Here is a 21,328-nt window from a genome sequence, read left to right on the forward strand (position 1 = left end):
ATTGCTAACAACACATGATAGACAAATCCACAAAATTGGATGTGTCGTTTTCCTATCAGCATTTTTTGTCTAATAAGAAAGATGAGCAACAGTGGCAGGGGATACTGAATTGTGGCCATCTGTCTCTATTCAAATTTTTAGATGACCCAATTGACGTTAGTAGGTCGTGTCTCTAAAAAAGGAAGTAAAGTCCAAAAACATTAAGTGTGAAAATATAATTTATTATATTTTTTTAGATCTAATACAAATTATATAGTAATGTTATATTTGAGTCGATTCATTTAGCATCTAAATTGATAAATCTTAAGCATGTAGATCCAATTAAAACTGAATGATACAGACGCTTTTTGGAATTAGTCAGGGAAGCCACTACCTAAGACGATTCAAGTAGCCTTTGTAGTTGAATTGTGCTACCCAATGCCCATCTCTCTGATTCTGTCCCCGATATTATAGGGAAAAATGTTGCTGGGGCCAGTGGTGTGAAAAAAAAAAGTTTAGATTGAATCAAATTATAATGAAATTTAACTTAACTTGAATTGACTTTTTTTAGACTAATTTAAGAAAAATAAGTGCACTATTCTATAAAATTAATTCGGTTAATCCAATTATTTTTATAAATCAATTCAATTAATCAGACTGATTTTCATTTAATTTTTTTTATTAAAAAATAAATAATTTAAAAACTAATTCAAAATTAGTTTGACTCTTAGAACTATTTTAAAATTGATTAAAAACTAATTTAATTTAGGTGGAGAAGTTGCACTTAATAATACATTCTCAATTGTCACATTGCATTTAGACAAGCTGCGCATATCTTGGGAGGATCAATTGTAGAAATCATTCTCACTGTTAAAGTAATTAATATTAATTAAGTTAACTGAATTTGCTTATATTAGTTACACTACGGTGGAGAGTATCGATCACGGCTTGTTTTCTACAATTGATCTTAGGTTGATTAAAGAAGATTCTTATATTTGAAAAGCGGATCCCTGATATCTATTTTCACTAATTAAGCTTCTGTGGTACTGACACACAGCTTTAACGCACACGATAAGAAACTATGAAGGAAGTAACATCGTAATATACATTTTTTTTTATTAAAAGTATCTTAAATATACTTTTTTTCATGCACAAAATTATACTAAAAAATATGATAATGCTGTATCTGAAGTAGGATTGTTTACTTTGACTAAACTCTAAGAGGTTATTTGGTAAGAGAGAAATTAATAGACGGAAAAAGAAGATGGAATTGAGTTGAGCTGTTTGGTAAGAGTAAAAAATATTATGTTATAACGGCAGCATTATTTGAGTCTACTTACCATGGTATTGCTAGTACTTTTATTAATACATATATATTTTCTGCAAAAAAAAAAGAAAAAAAAGAGTAAAAATAATTTTAAAAATGTTGAGATCCACTCCATTATTTGTCACTTATTTTCACTTGTATCTCTTTTCTTCTTATCTTTTTTCTGTTCTCTCCAATCAACTTTAATTTATATTTTATTTTTCACTTGTTTTTGTTCATTCTTTTATTTTCATCCCTCCTATTTGGATGATGATTGATAAAACTGATTTTGAAATAATGTGATTTGAATTTAAATGTTTTTAATCTAAATATAAGTTAATAAATGTAAAAACTAATTAAAGGTGTTTTAATTTAAAATTAATTTTAGACTTAGAATCTATTCCTAAACATGAAATCAAACATGTACATAAAATTATGTTAGCTAGTATTTCAATGAAATTTTTGAATATTAAACATGAAATCAAACACACTAAAATTTTTTTTGTTAACCAAAATTTGAAGTGTACTTACAAAAGACATGAGATGAGTACTTACAAAACACACTTTGTCCTTATTTATCTTTTTACAACCTCATGGACGAACTAAAAAAGGGTAGTTACACGACAGGACAGTGAAGGCTCAAGAAGTAGACAACAAGCTTTTCTCAGCATGATATGTGTAGTAAATGTTTTATCTAAAATATGCTTTAATTTATTATTGAACTGATAAAATTCTTTCACATTCATTCGTATTTTATTCACACCGAAAAACTTCCTACCATGTAATGATAGAGAGAGAGAGAAGTGATGAATATTTAGTTGTTAACAAAAAACCGAAGGGCATTTCCTTTTTCTAACGAAACCCTTCTTCAGGAAGAAATCTCCAAAACAAAAATCTGCTTCCGTCACGCTGGTGGGTCAAGGCCCAAACAGGAAGCCCAGATATATCCTGGGCTTAGAAGAACATGGATGGTTTGGATCAAAACCAACAAGTAGCATCATCTATACATGTACAACAATCAGCAGGTAAACTCTGTTTGATTAACCATTGATTACAGCAACAAAATATCACTCTCATCAAAATTAAAGACCACGTATAATTAATAGATCAACTGGTATATACATGCGCGTCATGAAAAGGATTGGATGAGATCATACTTCCATATGCTCCACGTCATGAAAGAATTGCTTATCTGAGAAATAACAAGAGCTTTACATCATTATCATTAGAACCTGATAGTGCCAACAATATGACTATACTCTTCAAATTATTCAAGTTTTTTCAACATTAGCAGCTTAATCAGTGTTCTAATCTTTCGCTTCTGGTGGCTGATTTGTGTTTTCTTTCTTTCACACTCTCGCACGCTCATGCGACTGTGTTAAAAGTCCGTTTGTATTTGCGGCAAGACGGAACTGAAAATCTTTCTTCCATCCAACAACATTAAAACAAAATGTATTAGTAGATCTCAGCCGTTGGATTTGTAAGGAAAAATGTGTCACGTTTTAATAGGAGAAATCCAAACTGGTCCTTAATCAAGTTACTGTGTTGATTCGCGAATCGTCCAAGAAAAAACAGTTTTGAGTTTCAAATCACAAACATCAACCGCACAGTGACTATGTACCAATTTGGTGCATCAGTCATTGAAAAGAAAAAAGTAATATCACCGGCCAAACTATTGAACTTGGATACTTTTACATCTTAACTTATATTTTTGCTCAGGGTCGGTAGGATAGGTCTTGAGATTTTTTTTGTTCTAGACGATCTTAATTAATTATGCATCGTAATCATTTAAAAATTAATTTTTGTATTTTTTGTGTACAATTATTAATAATCTGTTCATAATTAAGATTATTTAAAATATCATTTTTGTTCAATATTGTGCATAATTTACCAATTCATTTTCTCAAAATTGGTTTTTGTCCAGAAATTGAAATATTTTAGTAGACTAATTACTGACCATTGTTTCCCTGAAACAAATTGTAGGTAATTATTTTGTTTTTATAGTATTTTTTATTTAATTTAAATTTTATAAATTTTTATTATAATATTTATATAAAGTATAGACTAAAAAAATTGGTCTCCCTTTAAAAATGGGACCCTGGACAGTAGTCCTCTATCGCTCTCAGGACCAGCACTGATTTTGCTCCTCCTTCAATGGTGATTGTTGTCACTAATTAGCCTCCTTTATTGACCCAAGTGACTAAATTCATTGGTTACATTTCCGAATGCGGCAAGAGAGTGACCGATTAGATCCAATTATGATTATGGTTATGTGTAATGTCTTTATGAGCTCATTATGACTCATTTGTTACACTTCTGTTCCTTCTTCATTAAAGAGGGTAAAGAGTTTTAATCCAGAGATGAAGTACCCAAATCCTTTACCATTAAATCATCACAAGGCAAGATTTTATGTGTAGGTGTGCACTCAATCATAATTTACTCTATTTGTGTTCACCGAAAAACAATTCACTTTATCAATTACAAGACAATTTTTTTTTTCTTTTACAACAAAACATTTCTTAAAAAAAAAACTAAAACAGTCTTCCTACTTTGCATGGTTGGTAAAGTAAAAAAAAAAAAAAAAAAACCAATTTTAAGACAAATAAGAAGGCAGAATGCAAACAAGTTTTATCACGTTCACGATAGGTTGAGGATAACATATTTTCATAGGTGCCTGGGTGATAATGTACTAGTATTAGTCAAATAGAGTTGAACATTTTGAAAAAGATTAATAGTTGGATTGGACCATGAAATCACCAAATAGGTTTTGCGGTTTTAGAGGACTCCATTAACACTTAGTTGAATGATAAAGTATAATTGTCACAATATTTTTGTTGTTACATAATCGGCGCAATATGCAGCAGACAACTAAAAAAATACTTTTTCTCCGTACTGCCGCGATGCAATTCTGTTTTATTTATTATTTATTTGATGAGAGGGGTGTTTTCTAACATTTCCTTGTCATTGTTGGATAAATTATTTTTAGGACGATGAAGACCTCAACTCAAATCTATCTTTACCTTTTACCTAATAAACAACAAAAGATTCTATCGAATATTAAAAAAGAGCATTTTAAAATTTAAATTCGATACCAATCATCCAATCCAAACAAATCCACTTTAACTTGATACCCATTTTTTATTTTTTAAAGCAGCCCTAATAATAATAATAATAATACAGTGAAATCTGAACTCTCCCTGGTCGTTACAAATAGGGTTGATCATTCATTATCATCATTGCTGTCAAATAGTACCAATTAATATCCCATTCGGTTTTTGCTTCTCTCACTTTCAACATTATAAAAAGAAAATTCACTATCCAACATTGATAAGAGAGAGAGAGAGAGCGAGATTTTTTTGTACACTTGACATGTCTTCATATTTTCCAAGCTTTGCTACAAAAATCCCACGTATGGGAAAGGGATACGATGATGTGTTGTTCACAGTGACCAACCAATTAGTAAAATCAGGTTCATGGTCCAACAACTATAAAGTGCCCTGCAACCTCTCAAAGCAGCACATTGGTTTTGTATCGAAATTCGACCAAATTTGTTCTTCTCCTGTGATGGAGGACGAGCATAAAAAGTTGGATTCTTTGCCTGAAATTGAATTATCAGAGTCAGAGGAATATTCCAAGGAATTGGAGGTGGCTGTTAGAGCAGTGCAAATGGCGTGTTCCCTCTGCCAGAGAGTGCAGGACACTTTGATTTCCAACGCTGGGACAAATCATCGTCAGGTTCAGTCCAAGGACGACAATTCTCCGGTTACAGTTGCAGGTGAATGTTGTTTTCTGAACTTGGTAGTTTGCTAAAGCTTTTGGTTCTCATAATTCTCTGTTTTTGCTCTGAATTCTTTGTTGGTGGGGGCTAGTTTTTTAATTAAGTATGCTTGTTTTTCCCAAAACAATGTTTTTGAAGCAAATGGGTTTAACCCAATTTGCCAAGTGGATTTGTGCATTGGATACTATGCTATCTTGCACCAACTTTGAGGTAATAATGATTTTTTTAACAATTGATATTTGAAGTTAGTTTACAAATTAAGAAGCGTTTAATAGGTGTAGAATATTAATTTATTTAGTAAAAAATAATTTTTTATTTAATATAAGATGTGAATGTGATTTGTTGTTTGTTGAAATGTATTTTGAGTAAGTTGTATGTGCAATATTCCTTGTAATGGTCGTATACATGGGAAAAATAATTAATGAAATTTGAGATTTGATAAACATTAATACTTTTGAAATAAAAAAAGCTGAAACAGAAAGTGGAATCATTGGCAGGAGTCAAGGATACTGAACTTTAGTCAAAATATGTGTTTGAAAGATAGTTTATGTGTGTTAAATAACTAAATTAGCGAGGAGACTTCACATTATGGCCTTTGCGGCTTTGCCTGAGTTGTATTCATATCCAATCAAATTATGACAAGTGGCTTGTTCTTTGGTTCTTAAAGACCAAAAAGGGTGGAATGCAAACCCTGTCTCTGTTGTCTGATACACGAGGACATAACCAAATCAATACTTATTTCCTAAACTGGTTTTAAGTCAAGACAAAGTCATTGGTATGGAAAGTGACATTTGAATTTGGAGGCTTCATGGATTTTCAAAGGTTCACGTTTCTAATACAGGGAAATAATATGGTTGGTGAAACAAAGTGTCTTTCAAACTATTTTGTTATACAGTACTATAAACTATAAATTACTGCTAAAAAAAGGGTATAAAAGTGGAAAGAACCTCAGTGGTACTCTTTATCTTATAAAGTGGTTTTCAATAAGGTAGAGACAAGGGGAATGGAATAGTGTAACAAGAACTAAAGTCCATATATTGGTGCTACCAGCTGGTTGATCTGCCATATTGGATGTGGCTTCCTGGTAGAATAGCATATGCTTCACTTTTGGTTTATATTCTGCTATATTTAAATGCTGACTTCAATGGCTCATCTTGCTCTACAAGCAAACCACTTTTGACTTAACTGAATTGTTTACCCTGATACGCGTAAATATATTATTTTTCCTCAGTTTTAGTTGAATCAATTCAGATTCAAGGATATATGATTTTACTTATGTTGCAAACTGATCTCTTGTCCTCCAAGAAAAATAGAAGGATATCTAAACTTACTTTTCCTTTTGTTTACAAAATAAGAAATTCTATTAGAACAAAAGAATGAATATAAAGGAAGAGGATAAATATCATATTTAAAATAGTCCAAAGAAAAAAACATTGGAGGAGGAAAAAAATGTTTTTCAAGTTTTTAACAGAAAAAACCTATATAATCCCTTCAGATGTCTATCAAGAAGATTCTTGGAAAGACCATATACTAGGTGGAGGCTATAGGTCCTTGTTCTAATAAACACCTTGCTTGATTACTTTTTCAAGTGTAACTGTATCTAGGACTTTGGAAGCAGAGCATTCTGCTTTAGAAAGAATAGAAGTTTTCCAAAAGACTGGTGATATTGTTCTCTATTGAAAAAAAAAATGTTTTTCAATTGACTGGTTAGATTAGACCTTTCTCGGTGTCATTTTACGCTTTCAACTTCAGATTCTGCTATTGGCATTGATTTGAATTAGGCGTAAACTAAATTGGAAATATATTTCATTAATCATGAATTCATGATTTTCATTGTGAAGTTGATCACATACCATATTCTCTTTGTAAAGTTCCAATGTATGAATAATCATAGGTTACAATGACTTAACTAAAGATCTATATTCTATAATCAAATTTATGCTGCGTCTCTCAATATATTTCCTTGTAAATTGTCATGTGATGATTGAAGCTTGTCTGGTTATGGTTGTGTTTTGCAGATAAAACTTTCTGAGCTTGATTGATACATTCATACTCACAACAAGTTTCATTTACCCTTCATTTTGCTATTTAAACAGATTGGAGTGTTCAAGCAATTGTCAGCTGGATGTTGTCAGAATGTTTAGGGAGTCAAAATGTCTCAATTGTTGCTGAAGAAGATGTTCAAACTCTTTCCAAGGCTAATGCATCCGAACTGTTAGAAGCTGTGGTTGAAACTGTGAATCAATGTCTAGCCGAAGCACCTCGATTTGGAGTTCAGGAGCCAAAATCAGCTCTCAGAACTTCAGATGTTCTTGAAATCATTAGTCGCTGTAACTCAACTGGGGGTCCCACTGGAAGATTTTGGGTGCTGGATCCTGTTGATGGCACATTAGGATTTGTACGAGGAGATCAATATGCTGTAGCTCTAGCACTCATAGAGGATGGAGAAGTGAAACTTGGTGTTCTTGGATGTCCTAACTACCCAATGAGGAAAGAATGGTTAAGTTATCATCACCGCTATCATAGGATTATATCCAAGTTGACTCCTCCAACTTCTGAAACTTGGAACAAAGGTTGTGTGCTATATGCTAAAAAGGGTAGTGGGAAGGCTTGGATGCAACCACTGCTCCATGTCAATAAGATGTTTGTGTGGCCAAACCATGCAAAACAAGTTTCTGTCTCTTCCATTGACAATCCTGCACTTGCCACTTTCTGTGAACCAGTTGAGAAGGCCAATTCAAGCCATTCTTTTACAGCAGGACTGGCTCACAGTGTTGGTCTCAGGTGCATTTATTTTTTCATTCAATCTCAGTATCAATTACCCTCTTCCTCTCCTATTTACTCTCTTGATTTTTACCTGTGAGGTTGTCAACCTATAAACATATTAGCATGGCACTAATCCTATCTTTTGTTATTTTTCAAGTATCCTTGTTAAACCAGTACTAGATGCACATTAAAATTTAAAATTCTTGAGTAAGGTCCAATCATTAATTTAGTACCTGAGATAAAGAGGCTGATTAAATATGATATGGAAAGCAGAATTTTTGTAATGTGCAGTTTGCATATTCCTTACTCAAAGAACTAGTTACATTCCCATTTATTTCTATGAAAATGATGAAAAATTAAACATATCTTTAGTTTAGGGAAAAAAACACAAATGCAACATAATTTATTAGCTTAGTTTTAGCTTTATAAGATATCTTTTTTTCATCACGTGTGCAGGAAACAACCATTGAGGGTATACAGCATGGTGAAATATGCAGCAATAGCTCGTGGGGATGCTGAGGTTTTCATGAAGTTTGCAAGGGCTGGTTACAAGGAGAAAATATGGGATCATGCTGCAGGTGTTATCATCATTCAGGAAGCTGGTGGGATGGTAACAGATGCTGGAGGACTTCCCCTAGACTTCTCAAAAGGCTTATATTTAGAAGGCCTTGATCGTGGCATAGTTGCTTGTTCTGGAGCCACACTACATGCAAAGATCATTGATGCGGTTGATGCCAGCTGGGGCTCTTCTAGCCTTTGAGTCTGCTTCTATTGACTTACATGTATACACGGCAAATAATGTCAATAATGATTCATCTTTTATTTTCTGTTTTACATAATATCTTATAAATCCCCCTGCCTTACCATCAGTTATTTTTTATGTAATGCTAACAATATATAAGTTTGTTAGCCTGCAATTCTATTATTTGCCAGTATAATAACACGTAATTGTCATAATTTCTTAGCATACTGAATGCCATTTACTGAAAATGATTCTTCTTTAGAGGGATTCATGGACTTGTATACTGTTGCAACTCTATACAATTGTTCACCTTCTGTGTCGTACAATTGTTCTTTTTTTTTTACTTATTTTGTCCCAAACATTTCACATATATACAAATCAGAAAGAAAATAATAAATTTAGGAGATGTATTTTCATGGTGTGTATCATATGGTCACGTGCAAGACTGCAAATGCACATGAACACATTAAAGTGGTCGTACTTGGTGAATCAATTCATTTTGAATACGTATATTTGGAACTGCCGGTTTGACAACTATATAAAAGGAATTCGCCGATTGATAGTGCTAAATTAATTGAACAACGCATTCGGCTGCATTCGGATACAATTTATATAATTTTTTATCAATGAATTACTGTTAATTTCATTCTGTTTTCCATACGTTCACGGTCTAGTACTTCTTCATATTTCATATTAAAAGTGAATTGAGGTGTTTGTAGAATTAATTTTGAATTAACATGGTTCTATAGAATTGATTGTAAGTAAACATAAGTTTGTAGTATATAATATGATTATTGTTTGGAAATTTGCTACCAAAACTGATTTTGTGGGCAATTACTAAAATGACTTGAGTTCAAGAGTACACATTGAACAAATAGCATGACTAATAATACAACTCAAGTTAGTGTTGATTCAAAAGCTATTTCTAAGAGCTTCAAATTCAATGAAAAGTCTAAAACTTAGAATCATGTTTTTAAAACAATGTTAAATTAAATATCATAACTAATAAAAAATAATGTTTAACCCATCCTAAGTTCAAGATAAGACATGATCCAAAGTCCAAACACACCTTATATAGATATGCTCACTGTATTAATTCATTGGCAGTGATGACAGGTGTAGGCTGCAGAGGAAACGCGTATTGGTCACATTGAGATGTTTGTTAGATGAACACGTGTAGTTGATGAGGCTGCAAGTGCAACACAGTTGGTTTCACAAGTCAGAAACTTCATTTATTGCATTCAATTTGATTTTTTGGTACCAGAATTTTGACTTGTTTAGAGCTTACCTGAGAATAGGAGGGCAACCTGGTACTAAGTAGCCCCCGTCTTAATCAGTAAAATACACTTTGACAAATGAGCGTAATGTTGCTAGAATTGAACTGTGCAAAAATATAATATCGAGTTTAATTCTTTTAACAAGTGTAATTATAAAATGAAACAATTTTTCTTTCCTTTTGAATTTTAAGTTAAACAAATGGATAGAGAGAGGGAGAAAGTATATCCAAACTTGAAAGTCGTAAAAATAATCTTTGTGATAGGCCCGACCTTGTTGAATATGGCTCCCCAAAGTCTTCAACTTGTTCAGTGGGGGGTGATATGGCAAGTTTATTTCAACAATCACACCGTACATTGTGGCTAGTGTTTGGTTCCATCATGGATGCACCTATATATGTAGGGATGATACAATCAGTGAATTCCTGATAGAAACCTTTTTTTTTATATATATATTCTCTTCTTTCTTTGTGTCTTTTCCAAGAGACTGATTCTAGGAAAATCGAATGTTTTAACTTTCTAGTTCATAATTAATTGTTTTTAAATATGGAGATAACTAGCACGTAACAAACTATAGAACTTTTGTTGGCATTATAATATCACCTAGTAATTTCATTGAACAGAAAAATCAGAAGACGGAAATTTAGTTTTCTACAAAATGGATTGAGGGATGGTACAAGTATTTGAATTTATGTTATTATCTAGCTGAGCAGTAGAGGGCGAGCCCTGGTGCAGCGGTAAAGTTGTGTCTTGGTGACTTGTTGATCATGGGTTCGAATCCGGAAAACAGCCTCTTTGCATATGCAAGGGTAAGGCTGCGTACAACATCCCTCCCCCATACCTTCGCATAGCGAAGAGCCTCTGGACAATGGGGTACGAAGTTTTTTATCTAGCTGAGCAGTTCTGCAAAAGTTTGACACGATTTGTTTGATACGTAAGATTCACTCTTTATATTTAGACATAATTAGAAAGTTATTACATATAATTAGAAATTATAACTATTTAATTAAAAAATGAACACTTAAAATTTAACCCCACCTGGTAATTAAATTTCACTTTAAAGTTATACGATTTGATTGATCTATAAAATTCACTTTAGAGGAAATAACTCCATTTATATATAAATCATGGGTTATTTCCTCTAAAGTGAGAGATTAACTTTAAAACAAAGTGAGCAATTGTAACTATTTAATTAAAAAATTAACAGTTAAAATTTTAAATTATTAAAATATATAACAGTTAATCATCTTTTAAATTATTATTTTTACTTTCAAAGTGAACTCGAGGAGTAAAATGCTGATTTTTACTACTTTTGAGTTATTAATGACGCTTATAAAGTAGTATATAGATCCCAACTAGTACTAGTCCTATCACTGCATGTCTGCTAAAGGATCGACCAAAAATTATCATACTTTCAAGTTTCAATTATCAAATTCAAGAATTAACCTTGTACTTCGGCAACGAGAATGAAAGAAAAATGTGCATAGTTATGTTATGCTCATGAACGACCATGCTGCTCACATACTTATGTGTCTGGTCACTGGGGACACCCCGAAGCATTATGAGAAACAAATGTCAAGTGTTTTTCTTTATTTTTTGGCTAAGTATTTGTTTACATCTGTGCCTAATATTGCTCAATAAAGTAGTAGTTTATGGAATTCAATTAACTTATATTTGGTGAGTTGCATTTTTAGTTGAAAAAGTTATAATAAAAAACAGCTCGTAGCACAAATCCTTGATAAAATCAGGTAATTATGTCAATTAAAATTGTATTATTTTCAGCGTTTTAAAACTCACTTATGAATTTAATATTGAAATGGTGAGGAGAATGTATAATAGGAAAAAAAAAATAACTCGACATTTTTTGTTATCTGAAATAAAAAGTCCTAATAGATTTTTTTCCGTTTTAACACTATAGCCAATTGTGTTTGTTTATATAAATTGTGCAATTTGTTCAGTATATAAGCTGCTTATTAAGTTTATTTAATTTCATAAAAAAATAAACAATTTACTGCTTGTTTGGACGTGGGTCTAAATATTACTTCAAAAAATTGTATTCAATATAATTTTGACATAAAAATTTCACCTGTTACACATGTTTTGACTACTCGGATGCACATCCAGACGTGCACTTATTTCATCTAAGATATTCTAGTATTTTAACATCTTATTGAAAAACATTAAACTACTAATATAATTTGAATCGGTTAAGATCCTTATTAAATTTTGACACTACTGCATTCTTTGAAATAGGACAATCTATGCATATAGTAAAACTTGAAAAATAAAATAAACTTGATAAGACTTTTTTTTTCTAAGAAAAATTACACAAAATATAAAGATGATAATTTTCTTTATAACTCTATATGAACATATTAATTTTCTCGTATAATTCAATTTTCTCTAGAATATGTTGCATCCTTTAGAAAAGGACAGCAATATATGAAAGTTCGAAGGTAAGCGGAAAATCGATCTATCTACGACATAGGATGCAAAAGTTCTTGTCATTTCATTGCGATTGGTTAGTAGATTTCAAACCATGCATGCACAGCTTTAATTAAAACGGGTTGTTGCGAGATAATTGTTGTATGCTGAACATTAATTAAAATAACGGTGACTAGAATGGCGGTAACATTAATATAATTTTGTTATAAAAAAGTTATACTCACTTCATTATTATTCACTTTAGACAAGTGATATGTTAGTTTCATAAATAACACATGGAAGTGTGTATATAAAATTAATTTAGAGTAAATTAAATTTATTTTATAAATTATATTTTAAATTTAATTTAATATAATTTTATTTTTTATTTGTTCAATTTTTCGATTAGATTTTTATAATTTACATGAAGACCCTACTTTTAGTAACAAGTATTTGCATCATAGCCTCAGTTTCACTTGTACGTGCCACTGTTCCAGGTCAGAAAAAAAAAATCCATTGACACACTATATAAACGTACACGTTTTATTTATGTGTTATTATGTTAAATTTGTTGTTAGAAAAATATGTCAGGTGTCTTGTAAAAGTTACTTTGATTCAAACCTAGATTTTCTTCTGTGCCTATATTATTTTAATTTGAGTTTTATATTAAGGCTATGAAATCAAAATTTGTACGAAAAATAAGATAGATCAGAAAGGGTAATAATTAATATAAAGGAGAAATAACATTGAAGAATTAATTCTTCCATAGTCTTATAATTTTTTTTCCCATATTGGACAGAAGCAGGTGAGACTCGTGAGACGGTGAGAGACCCTCCAAAGTTGACAAACTTAATGTATAGATTTTTTTGGTGGATGAATTTAATGTATAGATGTAACCTTATAAAACGGCATGATGATAAACTTAAAATATAGTACTACTATATGCTTAGTGGATGTCCAAATATTTCTTTTGGAGAGGGGACGCGATGGGTCATAAATAAATGAGTGTCTTAAAAATATTAATTGAAATGTATTAATCAGTAAAGTTCATAAATATCTCTCATGTTGAATTTGTATGAGATTTTGTTACGTGAAAATATATTTTTTGTTAATAAAACTAGATAAATCGTAATTAAAAATTTATGAAACATTATAAAAAATATATCAATATATAATGTACATCATATTAGTAAGTATTGTGTTTTCTATAGGTATTTCTGTAAATAGGTAAAAAAAATTAAAGTAACATTTGAAAATTTTAATTTAATTTGTAAAAAGTAGTTTAATAAAAAAAATATATTGAAGTAGAAAGAGTAAAAAAATATATAATTCTTATTTTTAAAAATTGATATGATCATATTTTATTTTAATGATGATATAATCATAATTTTAAAAAATGTATAGTTTTAATCTTATTTTTACCAATATTTTAAGGAGCAAGACTTTTAATTATTAATTTGTAGTCAACAAGTAAATAAAATTTCCTTAACTAAAGTAAGATAAAGTCCCAGATCAGGAGATGAATTTCTTTAATAGCTAATTTAATTTTCATTTAAGAGACTGACACTCATTAAATAAAAAGACAGATACATAATATATACAAGTTTATTCAAAATTATCAATCATCGTAAATCATGTTTATTGGAAGTAGACTAGGAAAATTAATACAAATTTAGCATTTGTTTACAATTTGATTTGAGTTATGGAAGAAAATTGATAAAAGAAAATAAGTGTTTTTTATCTTTAATTTTTTTTGTTTTTTATTTTTTTAGATCAGTTTATTAAAAAAAATCCAGTCAATCAGTTTAATAACTTAAAAAATAGTTTAGATAAATTTATGAACATTCTTAATTTCATGAGAGTTAGAGTATAACGTAATTAAATAATTATCAAATGGAAGATGCTGGATAGTGCGAATTTGTACATTACGAATATATATATATATATATATATATATAACAAGTGAATTTTGTATTCAGTGAAGCTTCATACCAAATAGCATTACTGATATCTAATATATATGGGTGGATATAAACGGGAGTAAGAACTGAGATTGGGGAAATGAGATACGAACATGGGAAGTCGAGTTTTGATGGGATTATCTAGGACTGCAATGGATAGTGGAATTTCTGTATAATGTTGTAAATGAGCTAGTAGTTGTACATGTCGGAAGGATCAAATGCCTAACATAGTCTCCATGTGTCATCCCATCCCATTATCCACTAAATGGACCACTTGCCAGTGTCAGTATCTCAAGAAACTTCAAATACAGTTTAATTTGTTCAGCCTTCAAAGGAAGAAACCGATTTGGAAAAAGCTTCAACCCAATCAACAACTTTTGCATATGAACCTGAACTGGTACTTTTGTTGTGAAGTAATTAACGTATACTTAACTTCCCTTGTCCAGGTTAATTGAAAATCAACTAGAGACATGTGTATCTAACTATCTATCATATTTTTGCTAAAAATTACCTTTTCTTTAACTTCTGGGTTAGCCAATACCGTGTAAAGGAGCTACACATACCATAAAATTCTTCAAAAGTTCTACAAACGAATCATACATAAAATTGACTTATAAGGAAATTGAACTTTTTTAGTTGTACAGTTGCTAAAGGTTAAAACAGTGTAACTTGAAAAATTTATAAGGAATTTTATTTAATTCATGCATCGGAATATGATTTTGAATAAAATTTAGGTGTGGTGTTGTAGATGCTTATAGTATCAATTTTGGGTCATTATGGCATTGTAGCTGAATGTCTACCAATTTATTGATTACTAATTTTTATTAAAAAATATAGTTGGTCGTTTTTAGTAATATATTTTCTTTTAATTATATTTTTTATTTATAAAATTTGAGCTCAAAATCTTATTTAAGAGATTAGAATTCAATTCCACCCAAACTAACAACATGCACATTGATTATTTATAGTACTATTTTTAAGTTAAATATGAGTTTCACTTGGATTCAAATTACTAAAATGAAACTGTAATTTTGATTAAAAAAAGTTCTCAAATACACATGTAATATATTGCATTTAAGTTTAGGTGTTTGATTTTATGACAAGATACTCGATGCATGAATATGATGAAGACATGGTGTGTATTGACTTCTTACTATCATATGCTAGCTAGTGAAATTAGCATTACATAATAGTAGTAATAATAGAGGTTAGAATTGTGCTTTAAACTCGGTCCAAACGGCAGAAAGAGAGTGGGAAGTAAATATAATAAATGCAGCCAACCACTAGAAGATCATAAATCACCCCATCGGTCCTCCACACCCTCCCAATAAATGCTTTTTCCCTTCCACTAACACATTTAAATATTCCTCCCCAACTATCTCCCCTTTCGCAACTCTCATCATATTTCACACATAAGCTACAAACTAGACTTCTTCAAACAAAAATCTGAAATTTGAGCTCAAACACAAAAAAAAACAAAAATGAAACCTACGATCACCATTTTGTTCTCTCTACTACTTTTCATAGCTTCACCCTCCTTGGCAACCCGACCCGCATCCAACCCTGATCAAGTCATGCACTCCAAGGACAACAAAAACAACAACAACCAAGGTGATGGTGGTGGGTTCTTTGGCCCCGGAGGAGGGTTCAGCATACCCGGTTTTGGAAACGGGTTTGGAAATGGCATCATAGGAGGAGGATACGGATCCGGGTATGGAGGTCCGAATGGTGGCTCCTCTAAAGGTGGTATCATACGACCAACCGTTCTGTGCAAAGACAAAGGCCCTTGTTTCCAAAAGAAGGTTACTTGTCCTGCCAAGTGCTTCTCCTCATTCAGCCGCTCCGGCAAGGGCTACGGCGCCGGTGGCGGTGGCGGTGGCTGCACCGTTGATTGCAAAAAGAAGTGCATCGCTTATTGCTAAGCCATAATATGGTAACACTTGTTATCACTACTTGTACTAGTATTATTTGTTATGTATGCGATTAAACTTATATTATATGGTCATCTTTGGTTACCCTTTTAGATAAATAAATGAAAAGTAGATACATCTCTACGTAGGTGGGTTTCTTTTTGGTGTTTTGGGTGTTGTTTTTGACTGGTATGTGTTGTTATATCTATGGGTGGAAAAAAAATTATGAGATATAAATTAAGATAGTGTTAAGTATGGACTGTAATTTTGGTTACTATATAATATAAAGATAGTATATTATTAATTGCTTGCTGTTCCATTTTAATTAATGATGTGGATTTGCTCTTCAACTTTGGTCATTTTCGTTTCAATGCATTGTGTAGCCTACACTGGAGATGCAGTTTTGACATGAAATTCTCGTATTATTGGATGCGGATGGTAAGAGACAAAGATTAGGTCGTCGATGTGATATGAACCTTCAGCCACAAACTCCAGATCTCATTCCTCACCCAACAATAAATACAAAAACGTTCTATTAATGGATGTCTTTATAAAAAATACAAGCCTTTCAGTATGTTTAAAATTTGGAAAGTGTTTAATAGTACATTTATTTCAATAATTAAGATAATTTAATGAAAAACACAAGCACTTAAATCAACTAGCCTTAAGTTTGTGGAATATTAGCTTAACGAGTTCAAGCCATCTATATATAGTAGCATCAAAACTTAGAGAAAAATATTGTCCATATTTATTTTATGGATTCGAATAAGATTGTTTTCAATAAAAGATCCTTGATCTTTATAAAAAAAAAAGAATAAATTTATGTTTTTCTCAAATTACATCCAATATTCTTTTATGGAGGAATAATGTTAATACATGCATATCAATAAGGTGAATTTGTTGTATTTTGGGTAATTCAAATAAAGTCACGTGGTGCTAGTAGCACCTGATAGCATCACAGATAGATATTAATTGATATAGTGCATTTCAGTTTATATACTATTTTTCTGTTTTGAGTTTGTTATAGGTGTAACAGAATTACACCTGGAGTCATAGAATATATACTTCAGAAAATGAGCTGTAACTGTAATCAATTCATTCATCAATAAAGATTCAGTTCCTCTCAATTCTTCTCAACCTTCTTCTCTCTGTTGGTGAGTGATGGATTCCAATTGAATCCAACAAATTGGTATCAGAGCGAGTGAGATTCTGGGAAACACGAGAGCTGCGTGAGGTGCGTGTGATTCAAATCGGAAATTCGCATTGAATTAAAGATTGAAATCGAAGAAAATCACAATTGATTTTCTAGGGTCAGGGAAACACGAGAGAATTGTGAGGTTCATTTGAGTGAAGAACAGAGTGAGAAGATGAATGGAAACGGTGGATTTAACACTCACTTACCAGTGTTTGATGGTAAGAACTGGAGTCGTTGGTCAATACAGATGCGTGTGTTGTTCGGAGCACAAGATGTGCTCGAATTTGTGAATGACGGAGTTCCGGATTTGGCGGAAAATGCGACGGAAGCGCAGAGGAATTTGCATCGCGAAAAGAAGAAGAAGGATCAGAAAGCCTTGTTCTACATTCACCAGTGTGTTGATGCAAAGATCTTTGAGAAGATTGCGGAATCGACGACGACGAAAGCTGCTTGGGACACGCTTGTGCGTTGCTATGGTGGTGATGCAACTGTGAAGAAAGTCAAGCTTCAATCACTGAGGAAGCAGTATGAGAACCTGAATATGAAGCACAATGAGAAGGTAGCTGATTATGTGTCTCGCATAATTACTGTTACGAACGAAATGAAGACCTGTGGTGAGACAATTTCTGAGCAGATGATTGTTGAAAAGGTATTGCGTTCCTTAACTGCTCAATTTGATCATATAGTTGTTGCTATAGAACAGTCTAAGGACACTAGTACAATGAAGATTGATGAATTGCAAGGTAGTTTAGAAGCACTTGAATTAAGAGTAATTGAAAGAGGAAATGGAAAAGAAACAGATCAGGCTTTGCAAGCAGCATCTAAGGAAAATTGGCGTGAAATTAAGAAGAAACAGTGGTTAGATAAGAAGGCTAAACAGAATCCCAATAGTAGTGATAAGGATAAAGGAAAATCACTGGCTGATAAGGCAGAATCATCAAATAAAGGAGGTTATAACTCAAAGTTTAATAAGAAAAAGAACTTTGATAAAAGGAAAATACAGTGTTATAATTGTGACAGATTTGGTCACTTTGCTGATGAATGTTGGTCTGGTGCTGGTAAGTGGAAGAAACCAGAGAAAGGTACAGAGCAAGCTAATCTTGCTCAAGATAGTTCTGATACAGAACCTGTTATGTTAATGGTGACAACCAATGATGAAGGCGTAGTAGTAGATTGGTGGTATTTGGACACAGGTTGTTCTAACCATCTAACTGGGAATAGGCAGTGGTTGATTAACTATGATTCCAGCAAAGAAAGTAGAATCAGGTGTGCTGATGATGAGTACTTGGTTGCTGAAGGAATGGGAGATGTGCTGGTAAAATTGAAGGATGGTGGAACTGTCTTGATTGAAAATGTGTGGTATGTGCCTGGCATGAAGAGTAATTTGATGAGTGTAGGCCAATTATTGGAGAAAGGTTACTCAGTAACTATGAGAGATGCAGTGCTGCAGCTGTTTGATAATTCTGATAAACTGGTTTTGAAGTCAAAACTGAGCAGGAACAGGACTTTTAAATGCAATGTAAAAGATTCTGGTGTGAAAGTATTGAGTACAGTGACTGAATCACAGAGCTGGCTATGGCATAGGAGATTTGGACACTTGAATTTCAAGAGTCTAACTCAGTTGAGTGAGAAGGAGCTAGTGACAGGTATGCCAAAGATTGGTGTGTGTGACAAGACCTGTGATGTGTGCTTGAAAGGCAAGCAAACCAGATTGCCATTTGCTGATCAGTCACCTATGAGAGCAAGCTCTCCACTACATGCAGTGAGTTCTGACATTTGTGGTCCTATTGAAGTGCCAACACTTGGAGGTAATAAATACTTTATTACTTTCATTGATGAGTTTACTAGAATGATATGGCTGTATGTCATCAAGCAGAAGAGTGAAGCATTAGAGGTGTTCAAGAAATTCAAAGCTGTGGCAGAAACACAGAGTGGCCAGAAATTAAAAATATTGAGAACAGATGGTGGAGGTGAATACACCTCAAAAGCATTTGAGGAATTTTGTGAAGCTCAAGGTGTTGTCCATGAGGTCACTCCCCCATACACACCACAACACAATGGACTTGCTGAAAGAAGGAATAGGACCTTGCTTGATATGGCAAGGAGCATGTTGAAACAAAAGAACATGCCTCATGAGTTTTGGGGTGAAGCTGTAACAACATCAGCTTACATTCTCAATAGGTGTCCTACAAAGAGCTTGAAGTTGAAGGTACCTATGGAGGTATGGAGTGGCAAGAAGCCCTCAGTGAGTCATCTAAGGGTGTTTGGATCTTTGTGTTACAATCATATACCAGACGTTAAGAGAACTAAGTTGCAAGACAAGAGTGAAGTCATGGTATTGATTGGATACCACTCAACTGGTGGTTACAAGTTGTACAATCCCAAGTTGAAGAAGACGTGTATTAGTAGAGATCTCTTGATCAAAGAAGATGAGTCATGGGACTGGGAGATAGGGGAAGTGAAATTCAAGGCTGCACCAGAAATCGATATATGCAGTGACAGTGAGAGTGATGATCACAGTGCTGCAGAAGTGAATAATGATGGTGTGAATGGTGTTGTAGCACCTAATGATGATGTGCCTGGTGATGTAGTACACGATGTGCCCGCTACTCCAGCAGTGAGACCACAGAGGCAGAAACAATTACCAAGGAGACTGCAAGATTGTGAGGTGCTGCCAGATAGTGCTGTGACTGACGAAGGTGACTTGATTCACTTCGCTCTCTTAGCAGATGCAGAGCCAGTCAACTTCACTGAAGCATTGAAGATTAGTGAGTGGAGAGCAGCAATGGAAGATGAGTTGAGATCAATTGAAAGGAACCATACTTGGGATCTTGTTCAATTGCCTAAGAACAAGAAACCAATAAGTGTAAAATGGGTATTCAAGTTGAAATTGGATCCTGAGGGCAGAATTGTGAAGCACAAGGCTAGGCTTGTGGCTAGAGGTTTCTTGCAGAAACAAGGAGTTGATTATACAGAGATCTTTGCACCAGTTGCAAGGCACGAAACTGTGAGAGTGATTGTCTCTCTAGCAAGCAATAAGGGGTGGAGTTTGACACATCTTGATGTAAAATCTGCATTTTTGAATGGGGCACTAGAAGAAACTGTGTTTGTGACTCAACCTCCTGGCTTTGAGTTAGAAGGCAAGGAGGAAATGGTATACAAGTTGAACAAGGCGCTCTATGGGCTCAAACAAGCACCAAGAGCATGGAATGGGAGAATTGATGCATATCTTGCTCAACTTGGCTTCAAAAGGTGTGTGGTAGAACATGGAGTTTATGTCATGTTGAAGGAGGATAACAAGGTGTTAATGGTGTGCCTATACGTTGATGATTTACTAGTGACTGGTAATCATACAACAGAGATTGATAATTTCACTTCACTTATGATGAGTGAATTTGAAATGACTAACTTAGGGAAATTGTCATATTTCCTTGGGTTAGAATTCTTGTGGACTGAATATGGGATTGTCATGCATCAAAGGAAATATGCTGGTGAAATTCTGAAGAGATTTGGGATGGAGGATTGCAATGTTGCAATCACACCGGCAGAAACAAACCAGAAGCTTGAAGACAAGCCTGAGGAAGAAGGTGTTGATCCAACTGGTTACAAACAGTTGGTAGGCTCACTGAGATACCTATGCAATAGCAGACCAGATATCTGTTATGCCGTAGGCGTGCTGAGTAAATTCATGAATAGGCCAAAGAAATCTCATTTCTTGGCTGCCAAGAGGGTTCTAAGGTATGTGAAGGGAACTATGCAGTATGGTGTGATGTTTCCAAGTAGTGTTGATGGTGCTGAGATGAAATTGATTGGTTACTCAGATGCTGATTGGTGTGGGGACAGGACAGATAGGAGAAGCACATCTGGTTACTTGTTCAAATTTGGTGGAGCTGCTGTGTCTTGGAGCTCAAAGAAACAACCAGTTACTGCTCTCTCAAGCTGTGAGGCAGAGTATATATCTGGTTCCTTTGCTGCTTGTCAAGCAATTTGGTT

General features: G+C 33.1%; 2 protein-coding genes across 2 annotated transcripts; both read left to right on the top strand.

The window, feature by feature from the left end:
- Positions 1-4,567: 4,567 nt before the first annotated feature.
- Positions 4,568-8,894, top strand: LOC114388730 (PAP-specific phosphatase HAL2-like). Its single transcript, XM_028349378.1, has 3 exons — positions 4,568-5,060; positions 7,160-7,847; positions 8,286-8,894. Exons 1-3 carry the CDS (start codon positions 4,655-4,657, stop codon positions 8,587-8,589), a joined length of 1,398 nt encoding a protein of 465 aa, XP_028205179.1. The 5' UTR covers positions 4,568-4,654; the 3' UTR covers positions 8,590-8,894.
- Positions 8,895-15,563: 6,669 nt separating this feature from the next.
- On the top strand, positions 15,564-16,726 carry LOC114386772 (glycine-rich cell wall structural protein 2). The gene is made up of 2 exons (XM_028346817.1): positions 15,564-16,163; positions 16,524-16,726. The coding sequence occupies exon 1, from the start codon at positions 15,712-15,714 to the stop codon at positions 16,150-16,152; it is 441 nt and encodes a 146-aa protein (XP_028202618.1). The 5' UTR covers positions 15,564-15,711; the 3' UTR covers positions 16,153-16,163; positions 16,524-16,726.
- Positions 16,727-21,328: the final 4,602 nt, after the last annotated feature.

This window comes from Glycine soja, chromosome 15 (genome assembly GCF_004193775.1).
Source record: "Glycine soja cultivar W05 chromosome 15, ASM419377v2, whole genome shotgun sequence".
Classification (NCBI taxonomy): domain Eukaryota; kingdom Viridiplantae; phylum Streptophyta; class Magnoliopsida; order Fabales; family Fabaceae; genus Glycine; species Glycine soja.